Source organism: Nelumbo lutea, chromosome 3 (assembly GCF_056320005.1).
Source record: "Nelumbo lutea isolate HS-2025 chromosome 3, American lotus-T2T, whole genome shotgun sequence".
NCBI classification, from domain to species: Eukaryota; Viridiplantae; Streptophyta; class Magnoliopsida; order Proteales; family Nelumbonaceae; genus Nelumbo; species Nelumbo lutea.
In genome coordinates, this window is record NC_142686.1 from 80,994,880 (window position 1) to 81,010,344 (window position 15,465).

General features: G+C 36.8%; 1 protein-coding gene across 2 annotated transcripts in view; it reads left to right on the forward strand.

The window, feature by feature from the left end:
- Positions 1-15,465, forward strand: part of SAR1 (SUPPRESSOR OF AUXIN RESISTANCE1) — a 108,572-nt gene that overhangs the window by 35,077 nt on the left and 58,030 nt on the right. The window contains exon 7 of one of the 2 annotated variants that reach the window (XM_088980273.1): positions 10,598-10,680. In XM_088980273.1, the coding sequence (XP_088836399.1) occupies positions 10,598-10,680 (83 nt within the window). Of the gene's footprint in view, positions 1-10,555; positions 10,681-15,465 lie in introns of those variants that run through there. The other variant, XM_088980271.1, reaches the window with a different exon arrangement.

Here is a 15,465-nt window from a genome sequence, read left to right on the forward strand (position 1 = left end):
ATTTTTCTAGTCTCTCCAGTTTCTTAATTTTTATTAGGGCAGCCAGCTCGTAAAGACAAATTAAAAGTTAACAGGCCCATCAAATCAAGGCCCATTAACACAAATACAACTAAAAATAAAAAATTCAAGCAAGAAGATTAAGGCCCACATGGCCCAAATACCCAATCTCTGTGTGTGTGTGTGTGTGTGTGTGTGTGTTTATGTCTGTATGTATGATTGTATTTGCATGTATAGATAGATTGGTTGATTGGTAAAGTAAGGTGGCATTTGATAAATCTGAAATCTGAAAAAGTTAAAATGATAGTGTCTGAAATCTCAAAAGAGGCATAGATGCTTTTCTACTTTTTAGAGGCTCTAAATAGATAAGGTTGTTTGTGTTAGATCAAACCTTTAGCATCTAAAATTCCGTGATTTTACCATTTTACCCCTAAAACAAACTATTTGGTATTTTGGAGTTCAATTTGCATTAGTTCATAAAAAATAATTTATTAAATTCAAAGTAATATTGAAAAATATGAGTAAATTATAAAAAATAAAAAATTATTATATTAAAATAAGAATAAAATTGAAAAATACATATAAATTTATAAATTAAAAATAAATTATTATGAGTTAAAATAATAATGAAAATAGTAATAAAGTCCATGAAGCAATGAAAAAAATTTTTAATAATTATCAATTTAGTATCTTAAAACTATTAAAATATTTAATATTTAATAAAAGTTAAAATAATTAATAATTAATAAAAATAAAAAATGTAGAGAACATTGATGTGAACCCCACTGCTGTGGTCCCCACTGTGTGTATGGCAGCATAGCATATGTTTTTTGTTAGTTGTGTCGGTGTTAGTTGGTAGCTATTTCAGTTTGTTGTTACAGCTTGTTATTTCAGCTTTTTTATTAGTTTATTTGCCATGTAAGAAATAAGGGCAATTCAGCCCTTTTACAATTAGTCAACATATATGACCCTCTCTCTCTTTTCAAAAACCCTTCGTGTACTTCTTTTCTCCTTCTCTTCTTCTTTTCTTTTGAAATCTTTCTTTTTGCTTTCGAATTCAAGACTGATTGTAGTCTTGATCGACTACTTGGTATCAGAGCAAGGATTAGGGTTTCTCATGTGAGTCTATTCCAGCCAACCACATGAGAGTTGCCTAGGGCTGGAAGATAAAGAGGATCCCTTTTTCGGCTGATTCTTGGAGGTTATCAGAGACTGTAGCAGCTGTCCAAAGAGTGGATTGTGTTCTTGATAATTAGGAAGAATCAGCGGAAGATAAAGAGTCCAAGATCAGTTTCTTTATCAAGAACGAAGGTGGCAATCAGAATTTATGTTCAAAACCTAAAACTGGTTGTAGAGAAGGTGGTCTTATGTTAGTCTAATTAGATTGATTACATGAGAATTTCCTAGGTTTAGAAGTTTTTCAACAAAGGAGGATCGACTGATTCTTGGAGGCTACTAGTACTGTGTGGCTACTACTAAGAAGATTGTAGAAGGCTGGGAGAGTTCTAGTAGTCAAGAAGAATTAGAAAAGGCTTTGGATCCCCAAGATTAGGGTTCTGCGTAAGACAGAAGGTGGCGGCCAGAGATTTTCTTTCATAAAGTAAGTTTTTTTTTCTTGAGAATAACCTTGAAAGAATCATCTTGGTCTGTTTTGAGAGGTGCGGTTGGAAAACCTTTTTTTTCTTTCTAGGGTTTTGGGAGAAAACCCTAAAATTCAGAACTGTCATTGGTTTCAAATCAGATTTGAACTGGTTTCATGCAGAATTCTGTTTTTCCTTGTTTTTGGAAGACCTAGGCTGGCTGTTATCAGTTGTTTAGGTGCTGTTTTTTCTATTACAGTAGCTTCAAAAGTTTTTTATTTCTAATTCTTGACCAAGAATGGAGTTCAAGAATCAGGGGGAAGGTGATTTCGGGATTAGCAATTCTGGTAAAATGTCTGAGAATGCCTTTCAGATTACAACTGTGAAGTTTGATGGATCCAACTACTTAGAATGGGCCCAATCGGCCATGATGGCCATTGGGGGTAGAGGAAAACTTAGCTACCTGTTGGGAGATGTGAAAGAACCATCTAAGGAGGACCAAATTTATACCAAATGGGTTTAGGAGAACTATTTGGTTATGACATGTCTGTGCAACTCTATGCAGCCACATATCGGCCGGAACTATTTGTGGGCAAAAACAACCAAGGAAATTTGGGATGTCATGAAAGAGACTTACTCCCAACCCCTTAATGTTGCTAGGGCCTATGAATTGAAGTGTGCAGTTAATAGCCTTAAGCAAGGAGAGAAATCAGTCTCCGTTTACTTCTCTACTTTGAAATCTTTGTGGCATGAAATTGACCACTTAGAAACACTTGAGTGGGAAAGTCAAAAGGATGCGCAAATTCATAGAAAGCAAGTTGAAACTAATAGGGTTTTTGAATTCCTAGCTGGTCTGAATCCTGACTATGATATTGTGAGACAACAAATACTAACAAGGGACAGTGTGACCTTATCTCAAACCTACTCCTTGGTGCATAGTGAAGAGACTAGGAGAAAGGTTATGATGTAGCATCAACCCTTCCCACCAGCCTTGGTAGCAATTAAACCTAAGTCTGGGGGTGATACAAAAAGGGATAAAAAGAAGGAAGATAAGCGGGATCTAGTGTGTGAACATTGCAAGAAACCTAAGCATACTAAAGACACATGTTGGAAGCTGCACCTTCATCTAGTCCCAGTAAATCTGAGGAACAAAAGGGGTAATGCCCATATGGCTGTTAATACTGATTCTGCATCCTCATCGGGCACAAAAGGCACGCCCCTAGACACCTTAGCTGCTGTTTGGGCTGCCCTAATTTAGTTGGAAAAGGAAGTTCGCAATTCAGCTCAATCATCTCAATCATCATCAGCTCCTTCCAAATCAGCCTTTGCTCATTCAGGTACTCGGGCCTCAGCTTACCATGCTTCAGCTCCATGTAACACTGAACATTGTTGGGTAATAGACTCAGGTGCATCTGATCATATGACTAGTTTGCCATCACTGTTCACTACCTATCACTTATCTTCTAATAGAGATAAAGTGTCCATTGCTGATGGTTCCCTTGTTCCCATTTTTGGCAAGGGAGACATCAAGTTGTTTAATACCATTTCTTTTTCTTCAGTTCTACATGTTCCTAAGCTTGATACTAACTTGCTTTCAGTCAGTAGTATTACAAAACATCAGAATTGTTCAGTAACTTTTTTTCCTAACCGATGTATTTTTCAGGACTTGGAGACAAGGAAGGTGATTGAGACTGGCTGTGAGACGAATTGGATCTATCTGCTTGGAGAGAGTTCTCATTGGAAAGATCATGAAGATATGAAGTCTTTTGTTTCTCAGTCTGTTAGTTCGGTTATGCTTTGGCATAATCGGTTAGGTCATTTATCCTTTCGGTCTTTGAAGAGTTTGTTTCCAAATTTGTTTGAGTCTATTCAGATGTCAAATTTGAGATGTGAGAGTTGTGATCTTGCAAAGCATTGTAGAACATCTTATTCCTTGAGTAATAAAAGTAGTAATTCTTTTGATGTTGTGCACACCAATGTTTGGGGCCCGTATCACATCCCTTCTATGGGGGGGGGTACAAATATTTCTTGTTGTTTGTTGATGACTATACCCGTTTTTCTTGGGTTTATCTTATGCATTCTTGAGATGAGGTTCCTGCTCTGACCCAAATCTTTCATCATATGATTTTAACCCAGTTTGGGGTCAAAATCAAAATCTTCAGATCCAATAATGCAAAAATATACTTTACCAAGCCACTGGCCTCTTATCTACTTGATCATGGGATTATTCACCAGAGTACTTGTCCTTATACACCACAGGAGTGGGGTCCACATCAGTGTTCTCTACACTCCCCCTCAAGTTGGGAATAAATATTTGTCATTCCCAACTTGCATAGGTCTGCCTCTAATTTCTTCCTTGGAACAGCCTTGGTGAGAAGATCTGCGAGCTACATGCTGGAGGTGATATACGAGAAACACACTTCTTGAGACGAAACCCTTTCTCTGACAAAATGTCGATCGACTTCGATATGCTTAGTTCTATCATGTTGTACCGGATTATGAGCTATATTAATAGCAGCCTGATTATCATAATACAACATTAATGGCTTCTCATAAGCAATACCCAACTCCTCAAATAATGACTTCAGCCATAGGATTTCAGCCACACCATTAGCCATAGATCTTTATTCAGCTTCAGCACTAGAACGAGAAACAACACTTTGTTTCTTACTCCTCCAGGAGACAAGGTTACCTCCTACAAAGGCACAATATCCAGAGGTAGACATTCTGTCATCAACACTCCCAGCTCAATCAACATCCGTATAGACCTCTATCTTCATGTGATCATTATTCTTGAATAATATACCTCTACCTAGACATCTCTTCAAGTATGCTAATATTCTCTCAACTGCAAGGAGGTGAGTTGTTCTAGGAGAGTGCATATATTGACTAACAACGTTGATTGCATAACTGATGTCTGGTCGTGTGAGACAAAGATAGAGGAGTTTTCTAACCAATCGTTGGAACATAGCTTTGTCTTCGAGAGGCTCTTCACCCTCTGCACTGATCTTGTGATTCTGTTCAATAGGTGTATATACAGGCTTAACACCCAACTTTCCAGTTTCTGCTAATAGATCTAGAACATACTTCCTTTGAGAAATAAAGATCCCATGTTTAGATCTAGCAACCTCAATACCTAACAAGTATCGTAACTCTCCCAGATCTTTCACCTTAAACTCTTGATGGAGTTGTTTAAGAGACTCAATCTCACTGTTATCATTCCCTGTCACTACAATATCATCCACATATACAGCAAGCAAAGTCAAGGAAGAGTCCACTCTTTTAATGAACAATGTATGGTCTGACTGGGCCTGTCTTAATCTTTCAAACCATGAACAAGGAAGAGTCCACTCTTTCAAGGGCTTGTCTGAATCTTTCAAACCAAGCTCTGGGGGACTGCTTTAGTCCATACAAGGCTTTATTCAATCGGCAAACCTTCTTACCTGTTTCTGCATCATAAAATCTAGGAGGTAACTGCATGTAGACTTCTTCCTGTAAGTCTCCATTGAGGAAGGCATTTTTAACATCCATCTGGAACAAGGGCCAAGAATAACTGGCTGCAAGGGATAACAGAACTTGAATAGTGGTCATCTTTGCTACTGGAGCAAAAGTCTCCAAGTAGTCTATACCATAAGTCTGAGTAAATCCCTTTGCAACTAACCGGGCCTTATACCTTTCAACGGAACCATCGGCATTATGTTTCACAGTAAATATCCATTTACATCCAACCGGTTTCTTTCCTTCAGTTTAGTCAACTAGCTCCCAAGTATTATTGCTCAGAAGGGCATCCATTTCAACCTTAATTGCATATTTCCACTCAGGAACTAACAAGGCTTCTTGCACTGTTCTGGGAATAGGATTATCAACAATGGATGTGAGAAAGGACCTGTAAGAGGGGGGCATGCGATCATAGGACAGAAGCTGGGAAATGCAGTGAGTTGTGGATGTGGTGCAATGCCGTTTGCCTTTACGGACTGCAATGGGGAGGTCAAGGTCATCCAAAGAAGGTAAAGTATCAACAGTGGAAGGTATATTAGGGGGACCTGGATCTGGATCCGCAGAAGGAACTGGGTTTGGCCTGGACTGCTGATGACCAAAATCAACCTGCCTCCACCGCCTGTGATACTCTCAAATCCTGACACCTTTGACAACCCTCCCCATTACATCCCTCATCACTCAATGGAACAGGTAAAGGAACTTCTGATGAGTTAACCCCACTCTCACTAACCCCACTCTCACTACTCTCCCCCTGAGGAGAAACCCTAGGGTAATAGGGTACCTCCTCAAAGAAAGTAACATCTGTCGAGACAAATCTCCTCCCAGAAGTAGGTTCATAGCAGCAATAACTCTTTTGAGTTTGTGCATAGTCGAGAAAAAATGCATTTGGAGGCCTTAAGATCAAATTTGGAACGATGAGGTCCAAGAATCTGAACAAAGCAAGTGCAACCAAAGGTTTTTTAAGGGGAACAGTAAATAATTTTTTATCGGGGTATAAAAGGGTAAAGGGAGGCTTCATGTCCAGAACCTGTAAGAATAACATCCCCCCAGAAATGGATAGGCACATTGGAGTTAAACATAATTCATTAACGTAAGAATAAAATTGGAAAGTACATATAAATTTATAAATTAAAAATAAATTATTAAGAATTAAAATAATAATAAAAATAGTAATAAAGTCTATGAAGCAATTAAAAGATATTTAGTGATTAGCAAATTAATATCTTAAAAACTATTAAATTATTTAAATAATCAGTAAAAATTAAAATAATTAATAATTAGTTTTAAATCAGTTCTAACGATGTTCTATTTTACGTTAGTTGCAAAGGCAGAGAATGGGGCGGAGACGATGATGGTGGTTGGGAGTGGAGAAGAGAGAGAGATAGGGAGGGAGGGAGGGAGTCTTGAACTCACATGAGGAGTATTTATCATTCCACTAATCACCTTTTCTCTTACAAAGTGGCAATCAACTTCAATATGCTTTGTTCTCTCGTGAAAGACTAGGTTAGAAGAAGAAATGTGGACTGCAACTTGGTTATCACAATACAACTTCATAGGTCTGTTAACTGAGAATCCCATCTCCTGCGAAAGATTTTTCAGCCACACTAATTCACATGTATTATGAGCCATGGCCCTATATCCAGCTTTATCACTGCTTCTAGCTACCATAGTTTGTTTCTTGCTCTTCCAAGTCATCGGGTTGCCACCAAGGAAGGTACAATACCTTGTAGTGGATCCTTTTGTCAGATAGATCCGGGCCAATCAGCATTTGTGGACCCCTCTATCTCTAAGAGTTCCTCCACTCTTGTATAGTAGTCCATGGCCTAGAGCTCCCTTCAAGTACTTAACATGTATGTGGTGTGTCATCTAGACAACAAAGCATGTTAGGATGTAACTCCTTTTACTTTTAATAAATTTTTTTCTTGATTCTTCAAAAAAAAAAGCATTCCCGGAATCTCTCATGGGGTGCCCAGAATCAATCTAGGGTATGGGAATCACTCACAATAATTAGCATAAGCTCATGAAAACTCACTAAAACTTCATTGATCTTTGTGTAAAACATCTATACATATTTATAGACTCTAAATTCATAATTCAAGGTGACTAGGTGATTCTGGGCAACACTGGGGCGCCTAATTGCCTAGGTGATAGGAGTTTTAAAATATAAAGAACCAACTTTTGGTTAGTTCCCTAGTTCTCCTTTTGGTTGCAGGTGGAACCTTCCTGCCAGTTTGGAAAGGTTGCTTAGCCCTTCTGTTTTTAGGAGCATGGAAATAAGGAGGATTCTGTGGAGATGTACAAGGGCAACAATTATTTGGATAGTGTGGGAAGAAAGAAACTCAAAAATTTTTGGGGAGAGGAAAAGGAGTAAGGTGACAGTGATGGAATTTAACTATGAGAGCTGCACATTGGGTAAAGACCTTGAAACTCTTTTCAGACTTTGAGGTGGAGGATTTCTTCAGGAGTTGGGGGGCGAGAGCAAGCTCTTCCTCTATGAAACAAAAAGCTCCTAGAGGTCTGGTCACCCCTAGTGGGTGGGTGGATGAAACTGAATTTCGATGAAGTAGTGTGGACATTCTAGGCCCCTCAGGAATTGGAGGGGTGATTAGAGACAAGTGTTGTTTTATTTGTGCCTTGTTCTTAGGCCCAATTGAACGAGGTGATTTGGTAAGAGCAGAATTTTTAGCAGTAACTTTTGGGGTTGAGAAAGCTAAAGAGATGGGAATTGGTAGTTTGATCATTGAAGGTGATTCAAAGATGACAGTGGGATGGCTGAAAAAAGGTGAGGAGGTTGTTTGGCAGCTCATAAAGGTTTTCAGACACTTAAAATGGTTGTCTAGAGACATGAATGTTCAAAGAAAATGGGTTAGAAGATCTGCTAACAGCCTGGCTGATGGTTTAGCTAAAGCAGGAGTCCAATAACAGCATATGTATTGGGCACAATTGTAATTCAGTATTCGGTGGCTGTTTATGTAATGGTTTTTCTCTTTCTCACAACTTGTTGCAATCCATTTCTTTTTAAATTTAAGGCCTGTTTGGAATGGGACATTCTGATTCCAACAGTTCGGTTGGATGGAATCGGAATCCCATTCCCATTATTGATGGAATGGCATTCCCCCATTTGCGGGAATGGCCATTCCCTCCCCCTCCCTTGGGAATGAAATATTGAAATCCCATTTCAGCTGATTCCAATTCCCATTCCGATTCCTGTCTGAACCAAACAGACTATGGGAATAGCCCATTCCAATTCTGATTCGAATGGATTTCGATTCCAATTCCAACTGTGAACCAAACAGACCCTTAATGAATGAATATTTTCTTATGTTGCTGATAAAAAAACTGGCAAATCATCATATCTAAAAGATACAAATCTTTTAAATATTTAAATTTCATTATTGTTCAAAAATAATACTATAATAAGTATTTTTTAGAGCAATTTGGCCCGTTTGGTTTCCTGGAATAGGTGCATTGATTTGGAATGGGAATAGCCCATTCTGAGTCTAACTGTTTCTTTGGCAGAAATGTTTTTTCGATTCTCAATCTTGGGGAATGGGATTCCCCTATATGGGGGAATGGCAATTCTAAGCCCCCATCCCATTCTAGAGTCTGTCAAAAAGTAAAGAACTCATGACAAAACCCCCAAACCCTAATATTAATAAAATAATAAAATATTATTAAATTATAGTAAGATAATAATAAAAAGTAATAACATATTAGTAATAGCATAAAAAATAGTAGAATAAATTATTAACAAAAATATTGTAAAATAGTAATAAAATAATAGTACAATAATATAATATTAACAAATTGAAAATAATAAAGTATAAATAAAATATAATTAAAGTAATAATAAAATAATAATACAATATTAATAAACAATTCATGAAATAATAATATCAGATTAGTAATTAGATAATAAAATATTATGAACCTAATAATACAATAATAAAAATATATTAATAAAATAAATTAATAATAAAAACAAATATATTATTTATTAAATAATCATAATAATAATTATGTACAAATAAAATATTAATTTAATATAATTAAAGTAATAATAAAATACTAACTTATTAATTATTAAATAATAATAAATTAGTTTGAAAGTAATAAATAAAAATAAAAGAATACTATTAATATAATAAGAAAAAATAATAAAATAATAAAATTTAATTAAATATTCATAAGTCAATGATAGTACTAAGATATTAGTTAAAATAATAATGATAACAACAAAGTAATAACGAAAACAAAGTTATTATTTATTAAATATAATTAAATATAAATGAAATATTTGTATAATATAATTAAAGTAATAATAATATACTAACATTTTAATTATTAAATACTAATAAATTAATTTTAATATAATAAACAAAAATAATAAAAGAAAATAATAATAAAATAATAAATAATTAATAAAATATAATATTAGAAATATTAATAGTAATAGTAAAACGATAAAATATTAATAAAATATTCATAAAATAATTAAATACTAAAATATTATTTATTAAGTACTAATGAGATACTGATTTTTTTTTTGATGAATTACTAATAAGATAATAATAACAAAGTACTAATACAATAATAGTTATATATTCATAAATTATTAGTAAAGTAATAGTAAAATAATAAATAGACTAATACAAAGTTGAAAAATTTCAGTTGATTCCAATTCCAACTCCAAATGTACCTAACAACAACAATTGGAATCCGATTCCGGTTTTGGACTGAACCAAACAGTCGTTGAGAATAGGGGATTCCGATTCTTTGAGATTCTCTGGTTCCGATTCCGATCCTGTCTACAAACCAAACGAAGTCTTATTATCAATTAGTATCTAAAGAAGGCTAATAAGTGTATATGGTAAATATTCAAGATGGAAAGTTGATATAAGTCAAGGTGTTTGGGTGAGGTGCCCACTCAAAATGAACTACCATTATGTACCCTATTTCAATTTAAAAAAGAGTCAATAACTCTAGGTGCCTAGTCACCTAGAAGGGCAGTAGGGCACCTAGTTGATATAAGTCAAGGTGTTTGGCTGAGGCACCCAGCCAAGGGTGCCTTGTTGCCTAGGCAACACATTGGTGAGCGCCGCCTTGAAAACTATAAAACTGTTACATTCATAATACTCCTAGGTGTCAAACTGTTAGACACTGTTAGGCTGATAAGAATCCTAGTAGGACTCAAACTGAACTACCATTACCTTATTTTAACTTAAAGAAGACTCAATAACTCTAATCCTACTTATGCAATGAGTGTGGTCTGGTTTCTAAAAAGAGATAAGGCTAGAGTTTCAACCTGCAAGTCTATTTACTCATTTTCAACATTAAGTAATGTGGTTGCAGAATACTTCCTACCAAAATGTGAAGTTCATTTATATTTTGTGACTTCTTGCGAGGCCTTCTTTTTAGTGGAAATTTATCCCTGGAAGTTATGTTTTAAAACATATTTTTTTATGACCAGTCTGACAGATCTAAAATTGATTTTACTACTATTACCATGATTTTCCTTTCAGGAACTACAATCTCAAAGTTATCTGTTGGTGAAGTTAACAACGATAAGAGTTTAATTCCTCTAGCTATCTTATACCGTTCCTTGGTATGTTTCAGCTGCAAGAGCAATAATAACGTACTACTTGATTTTTCTATGTGTAAAATATTCCATGATGACATGTTCCCTAATTTGCATTGCATTTTCGTGTTTGTGCTGACAGTCTACTATGATGATTGTTATATGGCTAAAAGAATCTTATTTATTCCCCCACAAATGTTGAATGCTTATGGTAGTGCAATTGAGATCAATTTTGTTACATTGCTTATTATCATCTAAAGCTGTCTTTGTTGGTAATTCATAATATTTTATCATATATTCAAGGTATGGATGGTTTGTATATACTGCTACACTACTGGAGAAAAGAACCTCCAAATCCTCTAATTTGACATGTAGCTGTATTTGGGACATAAAAAAGTGCAACTGCATTTGTGTATGGCTTTGCTGAGTATGAAAAGACACAAGTTCAACTCTATTACCTGCTCCATTTCATTCTGGCCTATGCTTAAACAGAATTTTCATAATTTTGGTGACAATAGGATTTTTTATTAGTATTAAAGAATGATTAATGTACAGGGGCTACGTTCCATACACCTCATTGTTGTCCATCCTGCTTAGCTCCCCCTGTACTTATTTATAAATTGTGTGTTATATTTTTACAATTAGTTTTCCATTGTAACTTTCCACCCGAATAGATGCCTTGGGGCCCCTTGTCTAGCCAAAGCTTCAGCCATACTATTGGCATTTCTCGCTGTCCAAAAAAATGTTGCATTCAGACATTCAATTCAGCTGCCAGCCATTTAACTTCCCTCATCAGATGTCTACTTTTCCATGTTCCGAATTTGTTGTTGATATTGGGTAAACCAGTCAACTAGTACCTTAGAATCTCTTTCAGCCACAATATTATTGTAGTTGATGTTTTGGCGAAATCTTAGTCCTTGTGATGCTGTCAATAATTGTGCCTTGCTGAGTCCTCGCATCCAAGAGGACCTGAATAAAGAGTCATTATAGTGCCATGTCTGCTTTTAAAAACAGAACACCCATCAAAATGAGAGGATGTGTAGGTAGTGTCTGTGGGCTATTTTGCTCATGTTATCATAGTTGAGGAGTCTGCAATTGTTTGCCCTCCTTATGATATAATCATTGGAGAAACAAGCAATGCTAGACATGGTTTCCTCCAATTTTCACCCTTGCCAAAGTAGTCTTTGTCAATGATCCTTAGTCTCGTGGTGATAAAAAGCTGCTTCCTTAGTCTGGTTCTTTTAATTCTTGAATTTCTTTCCTCCCATACTGTCTAAAGATTGGCTGCCGTACTGGTGCTCCACATTAATTTTTTCCCTTGGAGAGAAAAAGGAAGACCAAACGAGGATAGCCACCTTTTTCAGGGGAAGGCACAATCTTTATTAGTTGCACCCTTACTTCAGTAAGATGTTGTAATTGGTTGGATCATTAGTGAAAGATCACTTTTCCTTGCCAACATAGTTGTCAAGGCGCCTAGGCAATTTTGGGCGACACTAGGGCACCTAGGCAACACCTAGGTGATAAGAACTTTATAATATATAATTAATATTTGGCCAGTTCCGTAGTTTTATTTATCAATCAGCATGCATATTAATCGAAAAAATAGCAAATCATCATATCTAAAAGATTAAAATCTTTTAAATATATTAATTTCATTACTTAAATAATGATATGTGATAAAATCTATGCTTATAATTTTGTCAATTTACTATCTCTCTATGTTTAGAATTCCACAGAAAGATGTTGTAGAGAACACTGATGTGGGCCCCACAGCTGTGGTCCCCAATGTGTTCGTAGGACAGTATGTGCAATTATTTGTTTCAGTCATGTTAGTGTTAGTTGGTGGTCAGCTTGTTATTTCAGTTTGTTATTTGCTTTATTTGTCATGTAAGTATTAAGGGCACTTTTGTCCTTTCCTCTATGTACTGAACATAACCTATAAATACTAAGAGAGTGGCGGCGGAAAATTAATGGGAGAATCTGTCCCTCCTTTCAAACCTTTGTGTTCTCTTGTTCTTCTCCTCTCTTTTCTTCTTTTCCTTACTTTTCTTCTACCTTTTCTAATCTGAAATCCATTAGGATTCAAGGCTGATTGTAGTCTTGATCGCCTACTTGGTATCAAAGCCTCTCTAGGGTTCCTCATGTGAGTCTAGTCCAGCCGACCACATGAGAACTATCTAGGGTTGGAAGTTTATAAAGAAGTGTTCATTGGCTGATTCTTGGAGGTTACCAGAAGAGTTTAGTAGCTGTTCGAAGACTTGGCACGACTTGCAGAGTGTTGGTAATCAGGAAGAATTAGAGAAGGCTAGGGTTCAAGCAACATTGGAAGGTAGCAAACATAATTCTCTGGGTAAGTCGTATTTATTTTCTAGAGATTGCTATCAGTCAAGATAGGTTGAACCTATCTAGAAGGAGCGGCCAAACTGTTTTTAGGGTTTTCTCTCAAAGGTGATCTATTCTAGGGTTTGACATTAACCCTGTTGGGCTGAACTCTTTTATCTTCTTGGAAAGTATTCATTTTAAGGGTTTTCTCTCAGAGGTGATCAGTTTTTAGGGTTTCACATTGACCCTACGACAAGACCTAACTGTGAACCCCTTGGAAAGTGCGGCTGAGCACTTATTTCAGAACTATGATTGAAACCCTAATTCTGTTCCAGCATCTCGAATTGCTCTCTAAGCTGGTTTCAGACCTGTCTCTTGGTTCCGAGCTCTTTTAGGGGGTGAAAACTTGTATGGACTGCTTGGTATTGTGATTGCCGATTGGTTTCAGATCAGATTTACACTGGTTTCATGCATATACTGTGATTGCCGATTGGTTTCAGATCAGATCTGCACTAGTTTCATGCATATACCGTGATTGCAGATTGGTTTCAGATCAGACCTGCATTGATTCCATACTGATTTCTGATTGTGATCGACTGTTCAAGTGCTGTTTTCTGTTGTAGTAACCCTAATAGTTCGTAATTACTGATTACAAATCAGGGAGAAGGTACTTTTGGGAACAACAGTTATGGTAGTGTATCTGAAACTGGGTTTCAGATTACAACTGTGGGATTTGACGGGTCAAACTACTTGGAATGGGCCCAATCAGCCATGATGACTATTGGGGGAAGGGGAAAACTAGGTTACCTCTTGGGAGATGTGAAAGAACCTTCCAAGGAGGATCCAATGTATACCAAGTGGGTTCAAGAAAACTACTTGGTTATGACATGGCTGTGTAACTCTATGCAACCACATATCAGCCAAAATTACTTGTGGGCAAAGACAACCAAGGTGATATGGGATGTTATGAAAGAAACCGATTCCCAACCCCTTAACGTTGCTAGAGCTTATGAATTGAAGTGTGAAGTGAATAGTCTTATACAAGGAGAGAAACCAGTTTCTGTCTACTTCTCTACCTTGAAATCCCTATGGCATGAAATTGATCATCTAGAGACTCTTGAGTGGGAAAGTCCCAAAGATGCACAGACTTATAGAAAGCAAGTCGAGACGAATAGGGTATTTGAATTTCTGGCTGGCCTGAATTCATATTATGACATTGTGAGGCAACAGATATTGACCAGAGATAGTGTGACCCTCTCTCAAGCATACTCCCTGGTGCATAGTGAAGAGACCAGGAGGAAAGTTATGATGCAACCTCAACCCTTTTCCCCAGCCCTGGCAGCTGTTAAACCTAAGTCAGGGGGTGATACAGAAAGGGACAAGAAGAAGGAAGACAAACGGGATCTGGTATGTGAGCATTTCAAGAAACCCAAGCATACAAAAGATACTTGTTGGAAGCTGCACCCTCATTTGGTCCCAGCAAAACTGGGAAATAAGAAGGGTAATGCTCATGTAGCTGTGAATACTGATTCAACATCCTCGTCAGGCACAAAAGGCACACCCCTAGAGACCTTAGCCGCGATTCGGGCTGCCCTAATACAGTTGGAAAAGGTAGTTGGGAGTTCAACTTAGCCATCTTAGTCACCATCAGTCCCTGCCACATCTGCATTTGCACATTCAGATACTCGAGCCTAAGCCTACCATGTTTCGGCTCCAGGTAATACTGAACACTATTGAGTAATAGATTCAGGTTCATCCGATCATATGACTAGCTTGCCATCCTTGTTCACTACATGTCACTTATCCTTTGGTAGAGATAAAGTATCCATTGCTGATGGTTCTCTTGTTCCCATTTCTGGCAAGGGTGACATCAAGTTATCTGATACCATCTCTTTATCTTTTGTCTTGCATGTTCCTAAGCTTGATACTAGCCTACTTTCAGTCAGTAGTATTACCAAACATATGAATTGTTCAGTAACCTTTTTCCTTGACCGATGTGTTTTTTAGGACTTGGAGACGAGAAAGGTGATTGGGACTGGCCGTGAGACGAATGGGATCTATCTGCTCGGAGAGAGTTCTCGTTGGGAAGAGCCATTGGATAAGAAGTCCTTTGTTTCTCAGTTTGTGAGTCCGATTATGCTTTGGCATAATCGATTAGGCCATTTATCTTTCCAGTCTTTGAAGAGTTTGTTTCTTGCTTTATTTGAGTCTGTTGAGACGTCGAAGTTGAGATGTGAGAGTTGTGAGCTTGCCAAACATTGTAGAACATCTTATTCTTTGAGTAATAAAAGGAGTAATAATTCTTTTGATATTGTGCATACTGATGTTTGGGGGCCATATCGCATCCCTTTTATGGGTGGGTACAGATATTTTCTGTTGTTTGTTGATGACTATACCCGTTTTTTTTGGGTCTATCTAATGCGTTCTTGAGATGAGGTTCCCGCTCTGACCCAAAACTTTCATCAGATGATTCTAACCCAGTTTGGGGCC